Source organism: Culex quinquefasciatus, chromosome 2 (genome assembly GCF_015732765.1).
Source record: "Culex quinquefasciatus strain JHB chromosome 2, VPISU_Cqui_1.0_pri_paternal, whole genome shotgun sequence".
Lineage (NCBI taxonomy): Eukaryota > Metazoa > Arthropoda > Insecta > Diptera > Culicidae > Culex > Culex quinquefasciatus.
The window spans coordinates 32272047-32298235 of NC_051862.1; the positions used below are offsets into that span (position 1 = coordinate 32272047).

The 26189-nt window shown below is 34.4% G+C and overlaps 1 protein-coding gene across 1 annotated transcript in view; it reads left to right on the forward strand.

Moving 5' to 3' along the window:
- LOC6040089 (frizzled) overlaps positions 1–26189 on the forward strand; it is a 161098-nt gene that overhangs the window by 34045 nt on the left and 100864 nt on the right. The window contains exons 2-4 of the mRNA XM_038254405.1: positions 11525–11644; positions 15900–16094; positions 16828–17053. Coding sequence (XP_038110333.1) covers positions 11525–11644; positions 15900–16094; positions 16828–17053 — 541 coding nt within the window. The remainder of the gene's footprint in view (positions 1–11524; positions 11645–15899; positions 16095–16827; positions 17054–26189) is intronic.

The following is a 26189-nucleotide window of genomic DNA, read 5'->3' on the forward strand; positions in this document are numbered from 1 at the left end:
GTGGCACTTTCTCAACTTCTTCTCCTGCCCGATCTATGTTTGAGTTAGAGTCCGCCGAAGATCGCTTGCCACGGCTGGCCCGCTTCTCACCTTCCTCGCGCGCAAATTTCTCCAGAAGATCCTGGCAGTTGAGATTTTCCAGGACCTTTCTGCGCCGGGTTCTCTTTACCACTGCTCTACGACGAACTCGGGTTCGGAGGCCATGTTCTCTTCAGGGCTCAACTTTTTAATACGATCTGGTGAATTTTATTTTCAATTTGCTTGTTAACACTTTGTTGGATGAGCGAACACCATTTTAGGGGGTTGACGTTTGGCGTCGTGTGTTTTCCATTTTGTCACACGATGCAATCTTAAGTTCGTAGTATGCGCTTACCATCAAAACTGAGATTTTAAAGGATTCCGGCGTCGCCGGATGTTTCGGCTTTGCGCAAGCTCAGGGTTGAACGGATGACCATGAACCCTTAGAGAAAAATGTTCCTTAGACCACCCCCGACACGGCTACCTAGTGTAAGTGTGGGTTAAAGTTTGTCGCTTAGCTTGTAGGAGCGTTTGAAGTGAAATCACGCATTTCCCATAGTAATTTCCATGTAAACTTTAACCCCCGAGCGACAAGCCAGTTTTCAACCAAATGAGCTCAAATTTGGTATGAGAGCCCCTATGGGTCCCCTCTACAAAATGGTCTTTATTTCAGCCGGATCCGAGCACTTTCGAAAAAATGACCCACCCTAATGATTATAAATGTTCAAAATGCGTTTCAGATTGTTTTCTGTTGATTAGATTCATATTTCCATTGAAATTTTTAAGCATTTGACAAAATGCCCCCTGATTCTGCGAAACAGTTTTTTCGGCGAGTAAAATGTACCTTAGTTGAATAAGCAAATGGAAACCAAAAAATGTTTTCAAATATTTTTTTAAATTTTAGAATTTTTGTTTTAATTGTTTTAAATGTTTTTTTCCGTGTCCCCAAAAAAGAGGTGACTTGCTAGAATTGATTTCCAAGCGATCCACACTTTTTGCGAAACGAAGAAAGAAGTTGATTGTTTCGTCTCACGGAGAACAGACAGTTTGTTTTGTTTCTTTCGAAAGGTCTGAACGAATTAGATTTGGAGTCGTGCCAATCAGGGAACCACACGATTAAGGTGTCTTTTGCGCGTTTGGTTCGTTAGCTTGAGAGAATGATCCATGAAATTTTCGTGTGGTCAACAATTAGATTCACTGTTATGAAACTGGAGCAAGGTTGCGAAGGAGTTCGAGTATCAAATCAAAAATATTCGAGTAACAGGCACTCCGAGTTATTCCCACCACGTGACAGCAATCACATTTTCCTGTCACATTACAGATTTCTGCAACTTCTCACCCCACATTAACCCTCCTTTTTATTGGAACCAGCAGCTGCGTGTTTATGTCGTTCTAAGCTATCGATTTTCCTCATAATTGGCAAATCAACAGCCATGATTCGTGTGCTGCCAATTGCCACCGCACGAAACGACGTGAAACGTTCCGCAAATTGACATGAAAGATTCAGCAGAGTTTTCCCGTGGACTAAGAGGGGGGTTGAGGGTCGAACGAAAAAGTCACACGACAGCTGACGTGCGTAGTCGCGAGAGCGACTTCTAATGGTTATTAGCCGTATAAGGGCCCTGCAAAGTGACCATGGGGCGGGGTGAGTGCAGCTATTTTTATCACATTGATGACTTAAAATTGAAATTAGAGTCTTGCAGTTGATTTCCAACACAAAAACAAATAGGTCTGAAATAGGCCCATCTAGGTCGAAAATAGGTACACCAACGCCAAATGAGCGGCAATAAAAGTCAATCGTCCCCGCCGGATCTGTTCCGAAAACTGGTCCACCGTTGGACACCCCTCCAGGTCGTTCTGATTGATGTTTATATATATCGGGACAGGTAGATCGCCCCCCCCCCCCCTCGGTAATGGTGGCAAGAAGTGCCCCGTCAACAGCTGGCGTTTATTGCCGCCTGTTTAGTTGCGGTTTTGCGCAAAGATTGAAAGTACGCGCACCCGTTGATTGGATTAACTTAACTTTTATTGCGCGCGCTGAACTGTGCCAGTTGTTGGGCTTTTATGGCGTTTAACGTGGTGAATTCTGGCCCCTGGAGGAGGTTGGTTGTTGGGAAAAATCTGCTCTAGTGCAATTTGGAACCATAAACTTTAATGAAGTGTATTTGTAGATTGTTTCACTGTTGGGCTGAGGCAGTGGTCTTCAACCTTGTAATGAGATATTTCTTTGGTTTATTAACCTTGCCTGATGTTTTAAAATTTCTTTAATAATTTTTCAGATATTTTTAAAGCTTTGCTTGAAGACCACTGACCTCACCCTCAGAGATTATTCCAACCTGTGAGAAAACAACTGGGTCCGTTTAAAGCGAGTTTGTAAAATCTGTTTTACAGCTAATTAAATTACAAAGTTTAACCTGTTGTCGGCGATGCAAAGCTGTGAGTGAAGACGATTTACGGTGCCGATAAGATATGATTTCAATAAAAGTTAATTCACACAACATTGTGAAAGTTGGGTCCCATGAAACTTGATCAAAAAATTTCAACTGACAGTGACTAATAATCGTTACGGAGCAGATTTACTGCAAAAACGACCTTTTTGTTTTGCGACATGGTCCATCGTAATATCTCCGGTCGAAAAAGGGTGTAATTTGAAACGTGACGACAATTTCAAGCTTTTATTGGCAGAACCTCATCTGAAGACCTTTCCCCTTAATGGGAAATGTTCCGGATGATGAGAAAATATATCGCAGTTCCGGTCCACGAACTGTGAAAACTGAACATCGCGTACGGAAAAGTTTCAACAATGGAAGTCTCACATTAGTGAGTGTGTCTCGTATCGTCGAGAGCAAATTGCTAATGTTTCACCTCTCCCAGCTGAATCATTCCCGAAAAAGACCACGAGAAAATTGCATTCCTCCTCGGAAACCTTGCCGAAAAAGCTCACCACGGTAACGGTAATTGCTTTTGCGCTGATTCAACCCTATAATGCTTGAACAAAGCTCGGCAACTTCTTCAGCTCTCGGGGTGTATTGTTTGAGCTCTCCGGACCGAAATGAGAAGAACCAAAAAACACCAAGTCATGGAGCCGAGCTCTTGATGGGAAGTGAGCTGCATAAATATGATTGAATGGTCATTTGGGCGCGGCAAGCATAAGTCTCTACCGCGAAATCTCACCCCACACTGAGGGGATCAGCTGAAAAGTGCTACTTTGCGTCAAGTACCGTTTGGTGAATTTTTCTGGGTTTTTTTCCTTTGGTTTTTTATCTTCGTCGGTTTATGTGAGCTAGTATTTCATTTTGATCATTTTTTAAACCACGAGGTAATTTTTTTTTTGTTTTGTTCACTTTTCATTTCTCATTTCTCATTTCTCATTTCTCATTTCTCATTTCTCATTTCTCATTTCTCATTTCTCATTTCTCATTTCTCATTTCTCATTTCTCATTTCTCATTTCTCATTTCTCATTTCTCATTTCTCTTTTCTCATTTCTCATTTCTCATTTCATTTTTGTCATTTCTCATTTCTCATTTCTCATTTCTCATTTCTCATTTTAGTCATTTTTGTCATTTTTGTCATTTTTGTCATTTTTGTCATTTTTGTCATTTTTGTCATTTTTGTCATTTTTGTCATTTTTGTCATTTTTGTCATTTTTGTTTTTTTTTTTTTTTTTTTGTCATTTTTGTCATTTTTGTCATTTTTGTCATTTTTGTCATTTTTGTCATTTTTGTCATTTTTGTCATTTTTGTCATTTTTGTCATTTTTGTCATTTTTGTCATTTTTGTCATTTTTGTCATTTTTGTCATTTTTGTAATTTTTGTCAATTTTGTCATTTTTGTCATTGTTGTCATTGTTGTCATTGTTGTCATTGTTGTCATTGTTGTCATTTTTGTCATTTTTGTCATTTTTGTCATTTTTGTCATTTTTGTAATTTTTGTCATTTTTGTCATTTTTGTCATTTTTGTCATTTTTGTCATTTTTGTTATTTTTGTCATTTTTGTCATTTTTGTCATTTTTGTCATTTTTGTCATTTTTGTCATTTTTGTCATTTTTGTCATTTTTGTCATTTTTGTCATTTTTGTCATTTTTGTCATTTTTGTCATTTTTGTCATTTTTGTCATTTTTGTCATTTTTGTCATTTTGTCATTTTTGTCATTTTTGTCATTTTTGTCATTTTTGTCATTTTTGTCATTTTTGTCAATTTTGTCCTTTTTGTCATTTTTGTCATTTTTGTCATTTTTGTCATTTTTGTCATTTTTGTCATTTTTGTCATTTTTGTCATTTTTGTCATTTTTGTCATTTTTGTCATTTTTGTCATTTTTGTCATTTTTGTCATTTTTGTCATTTTTGTCATTTTTGTCATTTTTGTCATTTTTGTCATTTTTGTCATTTTTGTCATTTTTGTCATTTTTGTCATTTTTGTCATTTTTGTCATTTTTGTCATTTTTGTCATTTTTGTCATTTTTGTCATTTTTGTCATTTTTGTCATTTTTGTCATTTTTGTCATTTTTGTCATTTTTGTCATTTTGATCATTTTGATCATTTTGATCATTTTGATCATTTTGATCATTTTGATCATTTTGATCATTTTGATCATTTTGATCATTTTGATCATTTTGATCATTTTGATCATTTTGATCATTTTGATCATTTTGATCATTTTGATCATTTTGATCATTTTGATCATTTTGATCATTTTGATCATTTTGATCATTTTGATCATTTTGATCATTTTGATCATTTTGATCATTTTGATCATTTTGATCATTTTGATCATTTTGATCATTTTGATCATTTTGATCATTTTGATCATTTTGATCATTTTGATCATTTTGATCATTTTGATCATTTTGATCATTTTGATCATTTTGATCATTTTGATCATTTTGATCATTTTGATCATTTTGATCATTTTGATCATTTTGATCATTTTGATCATTTTGATCATTTTGATCATTTTGATCATTTTGATCATTTTGATCATTTTGATCATTTTGATCATTTTGATCATTTTGATAATTTTCATCATTTTCATCATTTTGATCATTTTGATCATTTTGATCATTTTGATCATTTTGATCATTTTGATCATTTTGATCATTTTGATCATTTTGATCATTATGATCATTTTGATCATTATGATCATTTTGATCATTTTGATCATTTTGATCATTTTGATCATTTTGATCATTTTGATCATTTTGATCATTTTGATCATTTTGATCATTTTGATCATTTTGATCATTTTGATCATTTTGATCATTTTGATCATTTTGATCATTTTGATCATTTTGACCATTTTGATCATTTTGATCATTTTGATCATTTTGATCATTTTGATCATTTTGATCATTTTGATCATTTTGATCATTTTGATCATTTTGATCATTTTGATCATTTTGATCATTTTGATCATTTTGATCATTTTGATCATTTTGATCATTTTGATCATTTTGATCATTTTGATCATTTTGATCATTTTGATCATTTTGATCATTTTGATCATTTTGATCATTTTGATCATTTTGATCATTTTGATCATTTTGATCATTTTGATCATTTTGATCATTTTGATCATTTTGATCATTTTGATCATTTTGATCATTTTGATCATTTTGATCATTTTGATCATTTTGATCATTTTGATCATTTTGATCATTTTGATCATTTTGATCATTTTGATCATTTTGATCATTTTGATCATTTTGATCATTTTGATCATTTTGATCATTTTGATCATTTTGATCATTTTGATCATTTTGATCATTTTGATCATTTTGATCATTTTGATCATTTTGATCATTTTGATCATTTTGATCATTTTGATCATTTTGATCATTTTGATCATTTTGATCATTTTGATCATTTTGATCATTTTGATCATTTTGATCATTTTGATCATTTTGATAATTTTGATCATTTTGATCATTTTGATCATTTTGATAATTTTCATCATTTTCATCATTTTGATCATTTTGATCATTTTGATCATTTTGATCATTTTGATCATTTTGATCATTTTGATCATTTTGATCATTATGATCATTTTGATCATTTTGATCATTTTGATCATTTTGATCATTTTGATCATTTTGATCATTTTGATCATTTTGATCATTTTCATCATTTTCATCATTTTGATCATTTTGATCATTTTGATCATTTTGATCATTTTGATAATTTTGATCATTTTGATCATTTTGATCATTTTGATAATTTTGATCATTTTGATCATTTTGATCATTTTGATCATTTTGATCATTTTGATCATTTTGATCATTTTGATCATTTTGATCATTTTGATCATTTTGATCATTTTGATCATTTTGATCATTTTGATCATTTTGATCATTTTGATCATTTTGATCATTTTGATCATTTTGATCATTTTGATCATTTTGATCATTTTGATCATTTTGATCATTTTGATCATTTTGATCATTCTGATCATTTTGATCATTTTGATCATTTTGATCATTTTGATCATTTTGATCATTTTGATCATTTTGATCATTTTGATCATTGCTCATTGTATTGGTAATTGTTGTTTGATTTTGGATTTGTTTTTTTAATTTTTTTTTAAATTCAACTTTATTTTTACATATTTATTCAATCCATAAATTCAACCCTGTCCGTTAACCACAAAAACAAACTTCTCTCCATTCATCTCTCCCTGACTTGGCGCCAGGTCGTTCAAAACGATAACGATCATGTTCACACCATGTTGTTCAGCGGAATAGTTTGCTCTTTGCTAGATACCGCGCAGAGATCTTTAAGTTATGATGATGATGATGGATCTCGCTAGTCGTGAATTACTTTTGCTACAATTTCGTTTCCAGTCGGGTTTCCGGGGTCATCACGTTTTCTGCAGCACCTTTGCCGTTCAGTTTGACCTGGGAACGGCAGTAAACCGTTTACTTTTATTACGCAAACTTTGCGATTCTAATTCGATGTGCCCCAAATCACGTCTAATCCACTGTTGACAAATCGTAATGCTTCCCACCTCGGTGGGGGTCCCGCGCGGCGTGCACCATTTAATTAGAATTACAAATCGCTCGAGGTGTGTTGCATTTTTTAATTCGTAACGATAATTAGTTCACCGATATCGGGGCTCTATTTCTCATGGAGCACAACCTTAATCGGCTTCACGAAAAACCCATTAACCTGGCCCGGCATGGACCCGCGACGACGGCGGCGTTCCGGGTTGGCGGAAATTAATGCACCGCTGGGGCTGCACCTAGAAGGGGCTTTGATGTGGCATAAGCTTCAGGGGGGAGACGTTTTTTGCAGGGGAGTTTCATGATGGTTATTAGCCCACGCGAATCACGCGGTCGATCGCTTTTGAAAGTGGGATTTAGATGAATGGATCAGCGTGATGACCTAAATGAGGGTTTTGCTGAGCTTTGGAGAAGTGAAAGTTGTGTAGGTTCAACTTCAGAATTTATTTTCGTTTCTACTTTGCCAAAAAAAAAAAAATAAAAATACAAAAATACAAAAATACAAAAATACAAAAATACAAAAATACAAAAATACAAAAATACAAAAATACAAAAATACAAAAATACAAAAATACAAAAATACAAAAATACAAAAATACAAAAAAAATACAAAAATACAAAAATACAAAAATACAAAAATACAAAAATACAAAATACAAAAATACAAAAATACAAAAATACAAAAATACAAAAATACAAAAATACAAAAATACAAAAATACAAAAATACAAAAATACAAAAATACAAAAATACAAAAATACAAAAATACAAAAATACAAAAATACAAAAATACAAAAATAAGCATAAGCATAGGTGCCCACCCGCAGTTGCTACTCCGTTATTGACCAGGACCTCCAGAAGTTACATCCACGAGCCGTGGAAGATAAGTGGGTGCTATCTTTCCTCGCTTCGCAACTTCTCAAAGGCCCCTATCATGCTGATCAATACCGGCGCCGGCCACGACCAGTGGTAGAGTCACGGGGAAGTGGATGGGAATGTTAGTCCGATACTTGAGTGATAGAGACCGCCCAATCGACTGCTTCTCCGACAAAGTATCACATGAGTTTTGAGGGGGTTAGTAGATGGGTATGAGGTCAGGATTCACGAGTGGCAGTGATGTGACCATGAGCATTTTGTTTATCGGTTGAACATTTTAAATCTTAGGCAGCCGGCTGCGGAAAGATAAATAATTGATTAATTAAAAAGTGTTTTAATCGGACGCGTGCCAACCGAGCAGTAGTGCTATGGGCTGGACTTATTAGTATATTTTTACTGTTTGTACAAATTAGATAGCGCGAACAAATGTCAAAAATAGTAAATAAAAGACGCTTTACTAAATCGATAGTTTGTTGAGTTAATACTAAAACTGCCAGTTAGAGTAAATTATTACGATAAACGAATATAAATGAAAAGAAAAGAGGACACCGATTGTAATGAAATTAAAACAATAACTTAAACGAACTAAACCGGCGGCGTGCCTTCCAATCAACGATGATGAAAGAAGGACTTATGGAAATTAAATATCAAATAAACGGCTCCGAAAAACACGTTGCTGAGTATCCGTGAACGCGATGCCAATTAAATTTGCGTCGTGATGTTTTGTATACTTATTTAACCTTGAAGCTGAAAATTAAAGTTATTATCAGATTTTCTCACGCAACCGTTCACTTATGAGCCGAAACAACATAAAAAAGAAAACTTAAAAAAAGCTTCTTGAAATAACAACCTTGAACAAACATGTTATTAAAAATAAAAATAAAATAAGTAAATAATCACAATAATAATAATAATAATATTACATTGAATGATAATTGGCAAAACTTTCTAAACAACATCTACAACCACATTCAAACATGGTTGTGTGGATCAGTAATTGTTGTTTTGGCTCAATCTCATTCACTCATGCAGGGTTACCAGGACAAAATTTAAAACAATCTAGCAAAGTAACAATTCTAAATCTGGAAAAATCTGAAAGATGAAAATCTAACAATTCTTAATGGTGTAGGGGAAGGAGGATATTAATTAATTCAAAAGTTTGTAGAATTCAGACGTTTCAACTGGATTAATGTGCTCAACGATATTAAATTTACATTTTATCAAATAAAACTACATTCTATTTTTTTAATTTCAATTAAATTTGCCAATTTTAGTCATAAAGTTGCTCAAAATGGACAAAAAGTGAAAATCTGGCAACATATATGTGAATGTTTATTCTGGCTGACACTTGCAAAATCTGGCATTCCCAGATATATCTGGCAACCTGTCAACCCTGCACTCATGCACTCACGCTCACACATCTACATTCACATAACAAATTCCTATTGGAATTGGCTCACCCGATTTCGTGACGTTCCACCAGCAACAGCGCGCCGCCGAGCCATGTCATCGGCGAGCCAAAAAGCGCACACACGAACCACAGTAAGAAGCAGAACCGCACAAAAGCATCTTCGGTCTTCTTCCGGCCTCCTCATCACAAAGGCTCCCATCTACCACCCTTTTCGGGCCACACACTAATGCAACCCAAGTGCCGTCGATCACAAACAGAGAGGTTCTCTTCAAACACAGAGACTTTTTAATCAAGCATGATTTGGTGTGCGTGAGACACAATTTCTTTTCACTAATACTATCACCATGCAAATGCAACGCGTGGAGAAAAGCAACTAAATCGCCGAATTATCACGATTTAAAAACGCGATTTTCGTAACTACGAAACGGTAGCCAACAAATCTTCGATCACCACGACGTTCCCGGAGTGACCCCGAATCGATCAATCCGTGTCACCAAGCAATTCGGCCGAAATTAATCACTGAAAAAAAGTTACAAGGCAAGAGCGCGCGACGACGATTTGAACTCGACCAGCTCCTCAATCGAACCTCAATCCAAAAATACAAAAATACAAAAATACAAAAATACAAAAATACAAAAATACAAAAATACAAAAATACAAAACTACAAAAATACAAAAATACAAAAATACAAAAATACAAAAATACAAAAATACAAAAATACAAAAATACAAAAATACAAAAATACAAAATACAAAATACAAAAATACAAAAATACAAAATACAAAAATACAAAATACAAAAATACAAAAATACAAAAATACAAAAATACAAAAATACAAAATACAAAAATACAAAAATACAAAATACAAAAATACAAAAATACAAAATACAAAAATACAAAAATACAAAAATACAAAATACAAAAATACAAAAATACAAAAATACAAAATACAAAAATACAAAAATACAAAAATACAAAAATACAAAAATACAAAATACAAAAATACAAAAATACAAAAATACAAAAATACAAAAATACAAAATACAAAAATACAAAAATACAAAAATACAAAATACAAAAATACAAAATACAAAAATACAAAAATACAAAAATACAAAAATACAAAAATACAAAATACAAAATACAAAAATACAAAATACAAAAATACAAAAATACAAAAATACAAAAATACAAAAATACAAAAATACAAAAATACAAAAATACAAAAATACAAAAATACAAAAATACAAAAATACAAAAATACAAAAATACAAAAATACAAAAATACAAAAATACAAAAATACAAAAATACAAAAATACAAATTTTTGCTTTCGCCGTCATTTGATCTCTTTTTATACATGCATTTCCGCGGCAGCAACACATTTGTCATGCAATGCTACGCCCAGGTGTCAACCTTAAGCAGGTTAAACAACCTGTTTGCTCAATTGCAATTGCTGATTCTTTTCGCTTTGCAGTGGTAGAAACTTTCATTGAATTGAATCAATTGAAGAGGCTAGTTTAGCTAGTCATCTTCGATCACGCAAGTCCAAGTTTCACTTTTTATCCGGCACAAAAGTGAAATCTTCTCAAATTGGTCCTCTAAGCACGTATGCAAAACAAAAATCCGATATGATTAATTGCCCCCCTGCAGGGACTCGATGTAAACTTTGTGTCGAAACTGTACCGTGAACAACCTTCTCACCAGGCTGTACTGAGTATACGGGTGTGACACATGCTGTGGGAACTCCCCTCCCGTGTTGGTCATTATCGCATATGCCCCGGCCGCTGATCTTTCAATCGCAGCTCGGTAACTTAATTACTGGCTCCGTATAGAGTGAGTCGCAGTGGTCAGCCGCACCCCGTAGTTACTTAAGCCGGTGGAATCATATATCATTCGGGGTCGGGTGTTGTTTGCTAGTCGAACAAGTTTGGTGATCTGATTTCACACTAGATCACTAGCGACACGTGAGGTGGAACTCGAGCAGGGGGAGGTTGTGAAATGTTGATGTAAATTACTTTCTTACTCAGATTTGATTGAAAAAAATCTAAAAATCCTTAAATTTTTTTCTTGATATTTTAAACATTTTTAGATTATTTAGAACCTTCACAAAATCGGGTCACGATCTAACGTGCGTCCAATTAGCAAATAACTAGCTTGATAATTGACTGAAATCACGGAATCTAACTTTAATTTCTTTTTTCATTCTTCTTCCTCCCAACCAGGTCACCAAGGACTGTGGAGCACCATGCAACTCCATGTTCTTCTCGGAGAACGAGCGCACCGTCCTGAAGTACTGGGTCGGTTCCTGGGCGGCTGTGTGCGTGGCCAGCTGTCTCTTCACGGTGAGTAATTCTTCAACAATTTTTGGAAATGAAAAAAAAAACCCCTCAGATAGACGACTTCCGGTGGCGAAAGTGACACCCGTAAAGCAACAAGTGTTTTTTTCCCCGAGAAAAATGTAAACAAATTGTGGCGCTGAACCTGGAGAGCAACCTGCCAGCGGGGTAATTTAGCTTTTGCTACCGACATTGCGTGAGCTTCTAATTAGTGCCAGTTGGCGTTTTTTTTTTGCTGTAAGTCATGGGGAGGGAGAAAATTAATTCACATCCACCACCGGGGATTAATGAGATCCGCCAAAATGTGATTGCGAATGCTGGCAATTGGGCTCCGAGCAGTTTCTGGGATTGTGAGCTTCTGAGTGATGACTTGTGGGGTTTTGACGGTAGACGACTGTTGGGGTTCAGATTGCTTCGTGGTTGGCTGGGTTTGAGGTATTTAGCTGTGAGGAGTTTTAAATTATTGCTTGCAACAATTTATCTTATGTGAGTAATTTTTAGATTGCTGTGAAACGAGAGTTTAATTTCACAAATAGTTTAGAATGTTTTTTTTTTCGAGTTCACAGTTGCATGAAAATGAAACAAATAGAAAAAATGTAGCTTTATCTTGACCTAGGCAACATTTTTGAATTCTTTAAAAAAAATATGAAACGTCTTTTTTCGCATCTCCTAAAAAAGCTAGAAAGAGGTTTTTTGTTTCATTGAAATCAACGAAATACATTGCATAATAGCCTATCTACAATCAACTTAACTTACCTAAGGTTGTGAAGAATGCAATCACCAAGATTGTAGGATGTCAATCAAACATTTTGGCCTCATCGTATTGAATATGTTGGCATGGGAATGAGTGACAGTTACGTAGGTTGATTGTTTATTGGTCGTTCCACCTCAATCGCAAAATATTTCAAAATTGTAATCAACATTTTCTGATCAAGCTCAAATTTGGTGGGGGTTGATACTATAAAATCAAGCAAGAATCTAGGTAATTATAATTCTGTACCATTCAAAATTCAATTTCTCGTGAACTAAAAATTAAACTTTGAACCCAATTGAAAAACATATTTCAAAATTTCTCAGGAACTCGATGATGAGGTTATAACTTTAAATAAAATATGCTGTCAATAAGCGTTTTGTATCATTTTAAATTTTCACCGAAAACTATTTTTATTGAAAAAATGGACTATGCCAATCGATTATATTTTCTTTTAAATGAGTCCTGATTCAAATTTGTGCGACCTGCGGTTCCAGAGATATCGCAGTTTGAAAAGGGAGATTTTGGAATGTTTTCCCGAAAAAGGCGAAAATTTTAGCTTGATCAGAAACTGTTAAATTCGAGTGATGTGCATGTTTCAAGTATTTATTTTTTGAATTAAAAATATTATTCTTTGATCATTGTAAAATAACTCAAAAGGATTTAAAATCATTGCAGAGATAAAAACACTTTTTGAATGAAACAAATATGAATTGGAACCATAAATGATGTAAATTTTTATTAAATATCAATATCTTAAACCTTAATAAAACAATAATAAAAAATTATCCCTCCAAAATTTAATAATTGATATTTATGTAATTTAAGTTCTACAATTTTGATTGTATTTTTTATGTCAAAAGCAGGTATTTTGCAACATCAGATTTTCCATGCAAGGTTCCATATTATTTGGCGGACTGGTCACACAAAACGGGCCTGTGAATATTTTAGAATCTTTTTCTTGAAGAGGGATTTTCTGTTCGATTTGGTGTCTTAGGTAATGGTGGAGGCCATCATTTAGATGTTTCAGAATAAAAAAAAATTTTTTTTTTGCTTTTGCCACGAAAAGTTTTATTCTGCAATTAGGCTATTTTTGAATTTCCAGACTTTTGCATTTGCAACTGCACTTGACCTTTTCTCGGAGTGTCCTAACTAACAATATTTTTTTTAAACTCGCTATGTCTTGAACAGTATTGGTTCGATTTTCAATATAAAACAAAGAAACTTTTCGAAACATTTCTGCTATTTCAACAAAATTACTTTGAAATTTAAAAATCTGGCTCAACATCTGAAAATGTCAAAATAAGTGTGTTTAGGCCATTTAAAATGTTACTCTAGATTCATGTTTTTTTAAATTATGATATTGCATCGTAAAAATTTACATCTTTGTATGGCAATATTCGTCATGGGAATTTATGACAAAAGGTCGAAAGACATAAGCTCGAATGGACAGAAGGTCTAATGCCAAAAAGTCGAATGAACAGATGGTCGAATGGACAAAAAGTCGAACGGACAGAACGTCGAAAGCACAAAAGGTCGAATTGAAAAAAAATACAAAAATAAAACTTCTGATGTGAGCCTAAAAATATTCCATCCATTATTTTTTAAATAAATGATGAAAAACACGTAATAAATCTTTAAAGATATTTTTTTGAATCAACCACCGATATTAAAAAAAAATGAAAAAATCACAAAAACATTATGACAGTCAAGATTAAGTTCAAAAATGAAACAAAAACTTGAAAAAATATAATAGAAGTCAACCTTGTTTTGAAAGAACCTTATTTTTAAAGGAACGGAAAAACTCACAAAAATATTATGACAATCAAGAATATGTATTTTTTTTTTGTTAATAAAAATAAACATCCAAAATATTTCAGAAGATGAACTTTTCTTAAGAACTGCTTATGTTTGAAAGAATGGAAAAACTAATCAAAATATTATGACAAGATTTGTTTTTAAGATAATATTTTTACATGAATATTTAAATTGGAATTTTATTATTTGTTTCATTTTTTCACATTCGACCTTTTGTCCACTTTCGACATTTTGTACATTCGACCTCAATTCTTTCAATTTTTTGGCATTCGACCTTATGTCCTTCGTCATTTTGTCACACATCCCCGATTGTTCACATGATTCTAACTTTGGACTCAGGCAACATTGAAATATTACCAAAATTAATTTAAAAAAAAACAATTTTGAAAACAAAGTTATCGTTTTTGAAAACATTAACAGAGAAATCGAAAAAAAAAAACAAAACAGAACCGGCATCAAAAATTTAAAAATCTAAAATATGAAAAGTGAGTATTCCGGAAATTAAACTTTTGCTAGTAATGTTAAAAAAAACGGGATTTTTTTCGTGCCACTATTTGTTTCTAAAATATTCTCATAATAACCGAAAATTCTTCCATAGAACTCAACTATTTATTTGATTTTCATGCATCTATTTTGAATCAAATTTATATTTACATTAAAGATTTATGATAATTGTGGAAAAAGACATTGAAACCTGATCCGTTATCTTGTCAAAATCTGTGATACTTTTGCTTATTTTTTTAGTTCGCCAATAAATTTATGTTTACAAGATAATCCCAACCAGGACTGAAGAGTAAACATTTTGATTACATTTTTTATTGCTCCTGGTTGTTTAAATTCAGTCAATTCAAATTGGTAGCAGGTAAGTCAGATTTTTCTTTACAAGCAAAATAAAATCACTTTTTTATATTAATTTTAACGTGTAAATAAGACTCGTTTAATCGAAAAAAATATTTCGTTTTGAAATCTGAGTATAAAAACGTTAGATGAATGTTTACTCACCTTAAAAAGTTTATTTTCTTTTAATGAGCTTATTGAAAAACCACATCGATAATGAACCAATTGTCTAAACTCACTCGATAGTAAATCAACCTGGGATTCCTCAAATCACGACGGCATTTTTATGATACCTATTAGCAACGAAACAAATCCAATCCAAGAAACGAATAAGAACAGCCTCCCCTTCCCCCTTCCTTCGAGCCTCGATCGTCAAGCCAACATTTTAACAAGCTTACATCATGCTCTGATTTGCATACAGTCGATCGTCATTCGTTCGATATTTCTCTCGCGAATAAAAAGCACCATGACAGGCAAATGCAACTTTCTGCTTGAACCCAAGCATGGAAAGGAGATCGATTTTTACGATTAAAGTTTTGTGAAGGGAGGGGGGCAAAAATGCTCGGCACTGCCTTGCAGACCATTTTGATGCAGTTTATGGTCCAAGAATATTAAAGCGGAGAAGGGAGGTTGGGAGGGATGAAGGATTTGCTTGTTTGCTCACTCAAAACTGATCGTGATTGATGAAGCGAATTTAATTTGCTCAATGGTGATTGTTCTCTTGTTCAAGCTTTAAGGTGATGGATCGAACGTGAAAGGAAGGAAAGTCTGCAAATTAGTTGACAGTTTTAGATTTATGATTTGTTTAAAGTTTAATACATTTTAATAAACGCATTTTTTTATCCTTTTTTTCAGGTCCTTACTTTCATGATTGACAGCTCACGGTTTCGCTACCCGGAACGTCCGATCGTGTTCCTGGCCATTTGCTATCTGATCGTGGGCTGTGCGTACGTGGCCGGACTGGGTGCCGGAGATTCGGTAGCCTGCCGTGAACCGTTCCAACCGCAGATCAAGCTGGGTCGGATGCATATGTTGTCCACCATCACGCAGGTAATTTTTTGAATTTGAAGATTTTTATAGAATTTTCTTAAGAATTTTCTTAAAAATTTTTTCAAGAATTTTCTTAAGAACTTTCATAAGAATTTTCTTAAGAATTTTCTTAAGAATTTTCTTAAGAATTTTCTTAAGAATTTTCTTAAGAATTTTCTTAAGAATTTTCTTAAGAATTTTCTTAAGAATTTTCTTAAGAATTTTCTTAAGAATTTTCTTAAGAATTTTCTTAAGAATTTTGTTAAGAAAATTGTTAAGAAAATTATTAAGAAAATTCTTAAGAAAATTCTTAAGAAAATACTTAAGAAAATTCTTAAGAAAATTCTTAAGAAAATTCTTAAGAAAATTGTTAAGAAAATTCTTCTGAAAATTCTTTAAAAAATCCTTAAGAAAATTCTTAAGAAAATTCTTAATTTTCTTGACAATTTTCTTAACAATTTTCTTAACAATTTTCTTAACAATTTTTTTAAGATTTTTCTTAACAATTTTCTTAACAATTTTCTTAAGATTTTTCATAAGAATGTTCATGAGAATTTTCTTAAGAATTTTCTCAAATTTTTTTTAAAGAATTTTTTGAAGAATTTTCATAAAAATTTTCCTTAGGATTTTTCAAAGATTTTTTTTTAGAATTTTTCTTAGAATTTGTATTCATTTAAATAAAAAAATTTCAGACATAATTTTTTTAAACCTTTTCGCAATTAAATTTTGCAAATAATTTCATGTGATTTTCCAGGGTCACCGCCAATCGACCTCCTGCACGGTCCTCTTCATGGCCCTGTACTTCTGCTGCATGGCCGCGTTTGCCTGGTGGGCCTGTCTGGCCCTAGCCTGGTTCCTGGCCGCCGGCCTCAAGTGGGGCCACGAAGCCATCGAGAATCGGTCCCATCTGTTCCACCTGGTGGCGTGGGCCATTCCGGCGGTGCAGACCATATTCGTGCTGGCACTGGGAAAAGTTGAAGGTTAGTACAGCAACTGTAGTGCTTAAGTCGTGTTGGGAGGTTATAAATCTTCTCGGAAAGAATCGAGCGAGGGTGTTGTTGGCGGACGCTTTGAAGACACTTTTGTTTCATTTGCGTGGTTAAGATCGTGGGGGTAGACCTTGGGCCAAGACGAGTAATTGCTCCAGATGGAAACACTTTGTATGGTTAATGTCTTGGAGCTGTGATGGATGAGGCCGGAACACGGCATGCATGACTTTATGGGGAATGTTCTAGATCGAAATTAGTACGTCTAGTCGCTTTACTGTGTGTTTGCTGACGTAAGTCTCGTAAAGTTGAATTGTGGGAAGATTTTTGGACTGAGCATGTGAAGACTAACCAAGAAAATATTTTTGTGGTCTTTTTGAATGATTAACTTTTGTGACCAAAAATCTATACCCAGTTTGATCATCATGATAGTCCCTACACGGAGAAAAAAGGGAAAAGCGTTCATGAAAATGGGAACCTCGAACAAAGTGTTCAAATCCCATGGTACGATTTCCAAAAACGTACTATGGGATTTGAACACTTTGTTCTTCGTTCCCATTTTCATGAACGCTGGCCACGATTTTGGGAACTCTTTTTTCTCCGTGTAGTTAAAAAAACAGCAAAATATTACTGAGAAGTTTTGCTTTTTGAAAATGGCAAGTACTATAATATACCTCGGATGAATAAAATAAGTCTGGGAGCTTCTGATTCATTTAAAACATTGGCAATTTTTTCAAGGTTTCGAAAAAAAACTGATTGTTTTTTGCATTTTTATTTGTTCTGCTCAAAAACTTTTTAAGAAAATTTTATCCCTTGTTTGGGAGATCATTTTGAGCAGCTTTTGTTTTACTTTACTATACTTCACTTTTTTAGTTTTTTTTTCAATTTAAATTCGGTTTTATTTGTGTATAATCAAGTTTCATCGGGACTGGCAACACCAGCCAGCAACAGTCAAGTGTTCGGAGCTCTTCAGACTTTTCGATTTTTTCGCCGTAATTTACCGTGATTACCCGCGAGTTTGCTCCTCCAGCATGCCAAGGGCCAGCCGTGGCCGAGGCAGTTCGAGTGCGGCCTCGAAAAACCCGCGAAGTTCATCTACCGGCAGAGTGCAGAAAGGTAAACACACCAATGCCGCATCGACCGCCATCGCGCATGGGAGCGTGCCCGGTGACGTCACCGATCCTTCATTTTTACACGTGTCATACCGTCCACGTGAGTCCCCGGTACGGACGAGACAATCGACCCGGGCATCCGGAAGCACTTCCGGCCAGCAGCAGCAGTCCACCAGCACTACGACGACAACCACTTCCAACGTTCCCACCAGCAACGAATTTGAGATGCTGAGTGGAGATGAAAACAACACCGACAGTGACAGCAGCAGTGCTGGCGACGACGATGACGATGATGAACTTGCGCGCAAGCAAGGAAAGCAGAAAAATGGTAACTCTCCGAAGGAACGACGACCACCTCCAATTTTTGTTTTGGATACGTTGGCTGACGATGTTGACGAGTTGCTTGAGGGACTCCAATATTGTCTCAAAATTAGCAAAACTTCTGTGCAAGTGATTACTCACAAAAAGCTGCATTTCGACTTGGTGGTGAAGAAGTTGAAGTTGCGAAACTTCAAATTCTTCACATTTGATCCTGCAGAGAAGGTCCCAGTGAAGATCGTCCTTCAGGGATATCCGGACCGCCCGATCTCCGACCTGGAAGAACACCTGACGGGCGTCAAGGTTAAGCCTCGAGAGATAAAGGTGCTCTCAAAATCGACTACGGTGACAGGTACGTACACCTTGTACCTCCTGTACTTCGATCGCGGGTCCGTCAAAATCCAGGACCTACGGCGGATCAAAGCACTGGACGGCTTCTTTGTGACGTGGCGATTCTACACGAAGAATCCGGCCGACGCAGCCCAATGCCACCGCTGTCAGAAATTCGGACACGGCTCAAGAAACTGCAATCTCCCACCCCGGTGTGTAAAGTGCGGTGAGACCCACTTCACCGAAAGGTGCAGTCTTCCGCGGAAAGACCAACTGGGGGAAAACGCCCAGCAGCACAAAGCACGTGTCAAGTGCGCCAATTGTGGTGGAAACCACACGGCGAATTTCCGTGGCTGTGCCGCGCGGAAAAAGTACATCGAGGAGCAGGACAAGAAGAAGAAAGCGCCAGCGTCCCGCCAACCTCCGAAGACTTCGAGCTCGACCGCTGCAGCAGCTGGCGGCGGAGCGGCTCCATCGACCAACCCAGCGTTCCCTCCCGGTTGGGGAGGTTCGTACGCTAGAGTAGCCGCTTCTGGGGCGGTTCTCCCCGGGACAAGCTGATGTTACCGGTGATGATCTCTTCACGCTTCCTGAGTTTTTCGCCCTTGCTGGAGAGATGCTCACGCGCTTTCGTGCCTGCCGAAACAAGGCAGAACAATTCCAAGCTCTCAGTGAGCTGATGATGAAGTACATCTACAACGGATAAGCTGCCTTGTGCAGCGAAGTTTTCGACGTCAATAGACAAAACATACTGTGATTTAGTTTTAAGCTTTTCTATTTCTATCCTTTTCCTTAGCAAATCAAGAAGGTTTTTTTTTAATTTTTCCTTCTCTTGCCAAATCCATTGTTAGAATATCCAATTACATCAAAATGAATTATAGTGTAAACCATAGTTGAAAGGAACTCCAAAACTCTATTAGGTTATAAGAAATACGGAATTGTAAATTGATTATTTACTGACAAAATAAATTGAATTGAATTGAATAATCAAGTTGCAATGAGTTCAATAAGTTGATTAACAGAGTTTTGGATTTCTTTTCATCTGTGTTTTACATCGTTATTCAATCGGAAGCATTATTACTTATAAATATTAAATAGAAGAAAGGAGTTTGAAAAGGTTTTTTTTTTCATTCATTTTTGGTATTTTTATAACCATTTATTTTGTTTGTTTTTTTTTATTTTGATAGTTTTAGGGAAATTCTGCATTCCCTTATTTTTTTTATTTTATGGAAATTTAAACAAAAAGAAATAATTTTTCGAAGCATAATCAAAGTTAAAACAAAAATTAATGCATCCATTTGGTGAATATAAGTGGAAAACTTGGTCAAAGAAAACCCTTGAAAAAATAATTAATTAAATTTTACAAAGTCACATAAAAACATGTTAAATTACCAAATTCATTATTTTCTTCAAATTTATGAGGCTTCCTTCTAAATATTTTTTTTAAGTCAAATAATAGTTTTTTTTGCGAATTTTCAGAAAGAGGCTCGTCTGATGACGGGGTTGAGTCTTAGAGGCTTAATTTTTTTGCAATTCGGCACAAATTCCATCCGGCTAATTGTACTTTATTTACAAGAAAACAAAAATCAAGTTTAGCAACATATTCAAACAATTAAAAAAACACTTAGAATTTCATCTATTTACCTACATTTTCAGGGCTTAATTGCTTAAAGAATAATTAAAAAAAATCGAATTTCTGTAACCAAAATTTCAACTTTATGTTTCAAATCGTCTCTTAATTATGATCATCATTTTTTTAAACATGTTTTTTTTTTGTTTTTCATGAATATGAATTTAAAATTAGAACAAGTCGTCCCGCCCGTGTGGATCAATCGGACCGCGCGAATCCCGCGGCAGGCGCTCTAAAATTCTTTGTGTAAATATGGGTATTCGGCGCCGTCGCTCCGTGCCATACTTTCATACACTTAGAAGCCCAGGGCGGCAAAGTCCTTGTAGATAAAAGGAAGACACTAGTGGTTGGTACTAGCAATGGTGGCTGACAGCTATAAAGTCAACTTCGTCGTCATATGAAGCACCGTAAACCGAATTAACATTGATAGGATTTCATTTAATTTTTCAAATATGATTTGAATGGCTAACATTTGTCTCTAGATTATTTTTTTAAACATAAAAAAATGTTTTTTCAATGGTGTATTCAAAAACAGTATTATTTTGCTGAAGATTTTTATTTTAAAATCCGGGATGATTTTGATAGTCACTGTGTTTCTAACAATTTTCTTCTGAAAAAGTCTGATTTTTTTTTTCATTACGTCAAATTGACCATAATTAGGGAGACATTGAATGTTATATATGGAAAAATCCCAATTAAAGGTTTGCTTAGTTGATTTACTTTTAATAATATCTATAGAAATTTTAAGTAAAGTAAGTTTAAAAAATTCATAATTTGTTTAAAATTCCTTACAAATTGTTATTAAAAAAAATCATATTTGGTTGGCAACAAAACCATTTTTGTAGCATGAAACATAAAAATTACACACTTACTGAAAAACTTGTACTAATGAAAATGCATATAATTCTAAGCAATTTTTGAATTTTGTTTTAATAACACTAAAATTTGTAAAACTAGAATCAATTTGAACTGTTATTGAAGAAAAACTGTCCAAACAATTCGATATTGCAGTCCATTTTCCGGCTCAAACTAATTTTCATTGAAAAAAACACGACACTCAGAAAATACTAAATTTTTTTTATTTATCATTGTTTTGAAATTTTAGTTGTCTAAACTTTTCTAAATTTGTTGACCAAGGTCAGTATGGTTCCATACCATTCCGTTTGTATTTAACTCGTAATTTAAATTTTGCAAAACATTTTTCAACATATTTCAACAATTCAATGATCAGCTGTCAATTTAGTACCGAGACCTTCATGGACAAACCAATGTTTCAAAATCGTTTCTTTGGACATGGGGAATATTCTATTTGGAAACACTTTTCACTTCACCCCATTCCAGATCGCGATGACTCAACCAGAAAAATGCCCAACAATTCGAACCATCATATCGCATCTCCTTTTTCGGAACATGTGAAGATTCCATCATCTCATTTATCTCTCCTCTAATCCACACACACACGTGAGCAAACCATCCGATAGGCCGAATGTTTGCCAGACCCCGTCGCCTTCAAGTTCATGATCCCGGGGAAGATTTCATCACTTTCCCAAACAAGCCCCGGGGCACCTATTCTCCGGGCGCACAAACACGCCCCTCTAGCTGGTGGCCAAGACAAAAGCGTAACAAGACGAGAAGAAGAAGATTCCCTCAGACAATTCAATGTAATCGATCGACGGTAATGACTCGACGTATTTCACCTGAAGAGTGAGGGGATGTTCGGATTTTACTTAACTCGTTACGTCATGTCTGCTCAACTCCTCAGAGGTTCTACCCCAAACTTCTTCACTGTTTCTATTTCCAGAAACTTGGGTCGGTGTGGCCACAAACAAACAGGTTCTATGCTTCATTTTGGAGCAAGCACTCACGTAAAATGTAAATAATTGCCGGCCCAGGTTACCTACCCCCCTTAACGGCGCGCAAAAGGTCCATGGACTCCGGACGCTGCTCGAATTCATTAGTTCCCATTTCGCGGTTTCGAGATTCGTTCTCGCCACGGTGATTTGTACTTCGAGTGTGTGTCGAGGAGGGTTCTGATTGCTGGAAGGTGCTGGATTTCCGCATTAGTTTGGAGTTAATTGTTCCGACCGTGCATACATACATCGGTGGGGAATGCACGAAAAGACCAACTTTTTTGGAAAGTGTCCCCTCTCGTGTGGTTACAGGTGTTAAATCTAGAGTACACTTCGAATCGGATTAACCCTTCAACAGTGAAAACTTCAACAGAGATATTTTTTTTTTCAAAAGTATGTTAAATATTCAAAACCGGTCACCTGAGGGTTAGAGGATTCCACCTTGCTTGCAGCACCAGGAATTTGCTCATCATCTGCTCTTACTAACCGGGAAAGTATGCTGAAACTTTGTAACCCTGTCATCATTAAGCTGCTGCTGCTGCCACTGTGCATCGACATTCTGCCAGAAGTGTGCAAATAGCTCTCGAGCATAACTTCTGGTGGCGCAAGTTCCAAGACTTTCAAGGGGTCGTGCACGGTCGATTATGGGTGAAATTGCGGATCTTTTTTTTGCTGGGGGATGTTGGCGGAAGATTGCAGCAGTTGCCGCCACCGTAGGTTGTTCCGAGGAAAGTTATTCAGGTCGAACGGACAGGTGAAAGGTGTGACCTAGAATTGTGAGATGTTATGAAGAATGCACGGGATTGAAGTTGGCTATAGTTAATTTGCATTTGTACAAATAAGAAAATCTTTTTTAACTATTAAAAAAAATCAATGATAAATACAGAATAAATACAACTAAATTGATGTCTGATATCCAGAAGAAGTTTTCATCATTCTTTTTATCCTAAATAAAACAATAAATTTCGTTATCGTCATGCGTCATCATTAATCTTAAGAGCATTCACCCAAACCTCTGATTCGATTATTCCAAGTCTCATACAAACCTTCGGATAATCGAGGCTTCGGATAGTCGAGTCTGGACTGTACATTGTTTCAGGCTTGTTCTACAACCTCCAATAATTTTCTATGCTTATTATTGATTTTAGTTTTGGCACAATTCTAAAATAGATATTTCAAATGATACTTATTCAATTTTCTTTCAAATTGGGTCCAGAACTCATGGTTAGGGCAAGAGATTTTTCGCAGTTTCGCGCAGTTTGTCTTATTGTCAAATTGCTACTCATTGTATGTAATCTTCGATTTCAACATTCAAACACTGTACATGATTTTTGTTTGCTAATTTCCAGTGAAAATGGTTTTGATTTAACAAGCCCTAGATTAGACAATGTTAAATTTTAAGCATTTTATAAAAAAAAATATTTTGCCTTAAAAAAATAAAAATAATTTTAAAGAACTTGATTGAAAACTTAAATGAAATCAAACGCAAAGCAGTTAGATTTATTTTATTTTTAAATATCTTTAAAATTTATTAAAATGGCTTCATTGGGACTAAAATTGGGAATTAAAATTTATTAAAATAGGATTAATTGCATGCAACACGTAAAAAATTCAAATAAAATATCTTAATTTTAGATGAAGTTTTTATTTCAATTTGGTTTAAAATAAGATACATGTTTAAAGCAAATTTGTTAAACAGTTTAGTACAGTCATCCCACATATTCGGAACACCCACAAATTCGGAACACTTTTATGATAATTTGTCAAAAGTAGCCAAAAGTAGCTTTTCTGTCGACCTTACTATTTTTAGAACCTTCATTTGGACATTATCTTGCTATTTCACTAGTAAATGTAGTACTTTTTGAACAAAAAACTTCATTCCAAGACTATTTTGTCCAGAGCACCAAAACACTGCCTCCAAATGGCCTGTTTCATAATTGTAGGATGTTATTGTGCCTCCCACAATTGTGGAACACCTGAATTTAACTGATATTTTCACAAAAAAAATTATCAAACCATGTATAAAACATCACTAAGCTTGAGTTTCATTGGTTTCAGTGTGTGAAGTAATTATTTGGTAATAAATATGTACTCCTGGAGAGATCCAAAGTTTGTTTACATTCGTAAGAAAAAAGTGTTCCGAATTTGTGGATTTGAAGGGTCAAAGTAATTCTTCAAAAACTTCATATAAAAGTTAAAATCTGCAGATGTTCGATACAGCATTCGAAAGATCGCAAGAAAATCTTTCAAATGAAGGTAGAAGCGAATCATTAAGTTCAATTATCGATTTGCTATGATTTTTTGAACATTGGCCGATCTGGAAACCGTTCCGAATATGTGGGATGACTGTATGTTTAATATTTTTACTGGAATTATTATTCACAATTCTAAAAACTACTTCAAAAATTGAATTTTGCCAGATCTTTGGAGTTTAGAAATTCGATTTGAAGCAAATTGGGTTTCTAAAATCGCAATCAAACAAAAATAACTAAATCATAAATTCTTGGTTATTTTCTAAAAATGTATTGATTGCCTTTTCCAAGCCATTCTGAAGACTTGGAATAAGATTAAAAATGGAACTTTGGCGATTAATTTTTTGAGCCCGTCTATAAGAGGGTTGTTCCTTAAAATAAAGAACTATTGGTGAGAATATTTTAGACATGAGCAATTCTCTACTAAAACCGAAAATGAATTTTATTTGTATTTTTTGATTTGGCTCAAACTTTGTGGGGGCCTTCCCTATGACCAAATAAACTATTTTGTGTGATTGGTTCATCCATACAAGTCTCCATACAATTTTGGCTGCTGTCCATACAAAAATGGTATGTAAATATTCAAACAGCTGTAACTTTTGAGTGAATTTTCTGATCAATTTGGTGTCTTCGGCAAAGTTGTAGGTATTGTTGAGGACTTTTGAGAAAAAAATAGGTACACGGAAAAAAATAGCAGATTTTTTAATCAACTTTTTTTTTACTAAAATTCTAAAAGTATTTTTTTGATTTTCGAGATTTTTTAATATGTTTTAGGGGACAAAAATCCGCAACTTTTGAGCCATAGAGAAACATGGTCAAAAAATCTGCCGCCGAGTTATGAATTTTTGAAAAAATGGTGATTTTTGGAAAAAAATCGAAGTTTCATGCAAAAACAAGTTTGACATCATTTTTTAATGCAAAATTGAATTTGCAATTGAAAAGTACTTTACAGATTTTTTGATAAAGGGCTCCTTTTTCAAGATATAGCCACCGAAAGTTTGATTCAAGCGAAATATTTGCAGTTTTTCAATTTTTAACAATAGTGACCATAAGTGATCGTTTCTTAAAATATTTTTTTGAAAAGTTCAGAAAATTTGTTATAAATTGTATAAGAGACATTGAAGATTGGACCTCGGGTTGCTGAGATAGAGCCGCTTTAAGAAAAAGAAACACGAAAGTTGAAGCTTTCTTAATCTCACCAAAACAACCCACCATTTTCTAAGGACCATATTTCAGCAAATAATGGTCCGATTATCAATTTTAATACAAGTAAAATTATTGAAATTTTCCGATCTCTTCGAAAAAAATATTTTGATTTTTTTTAAATCAACACTAGCATTTTAAACGGGCGTAATATTCAATGTTTGGCCCTTTTAAAATGTTAGTCTTGATTTAAAAAATTTCAAAATATTTTTTTCGAAAAGATCGGAAAATTTTACGAATGTTTCATGTATTAACATTGATAATCGAACCATTAGTTGCTGAGATATCGTCATTAGAAAATGGTGTGTTTTTTGGTGAGATTAAGAAAACTTCAATTTTCGTGTTTCTTTTTCTTAAAGCGGCACTATCTCAGCAACCCGAGGTCCAATCTTCAATGTCTCTTAGACAATTTTCTAGCAAATTTTGTGAACTGCT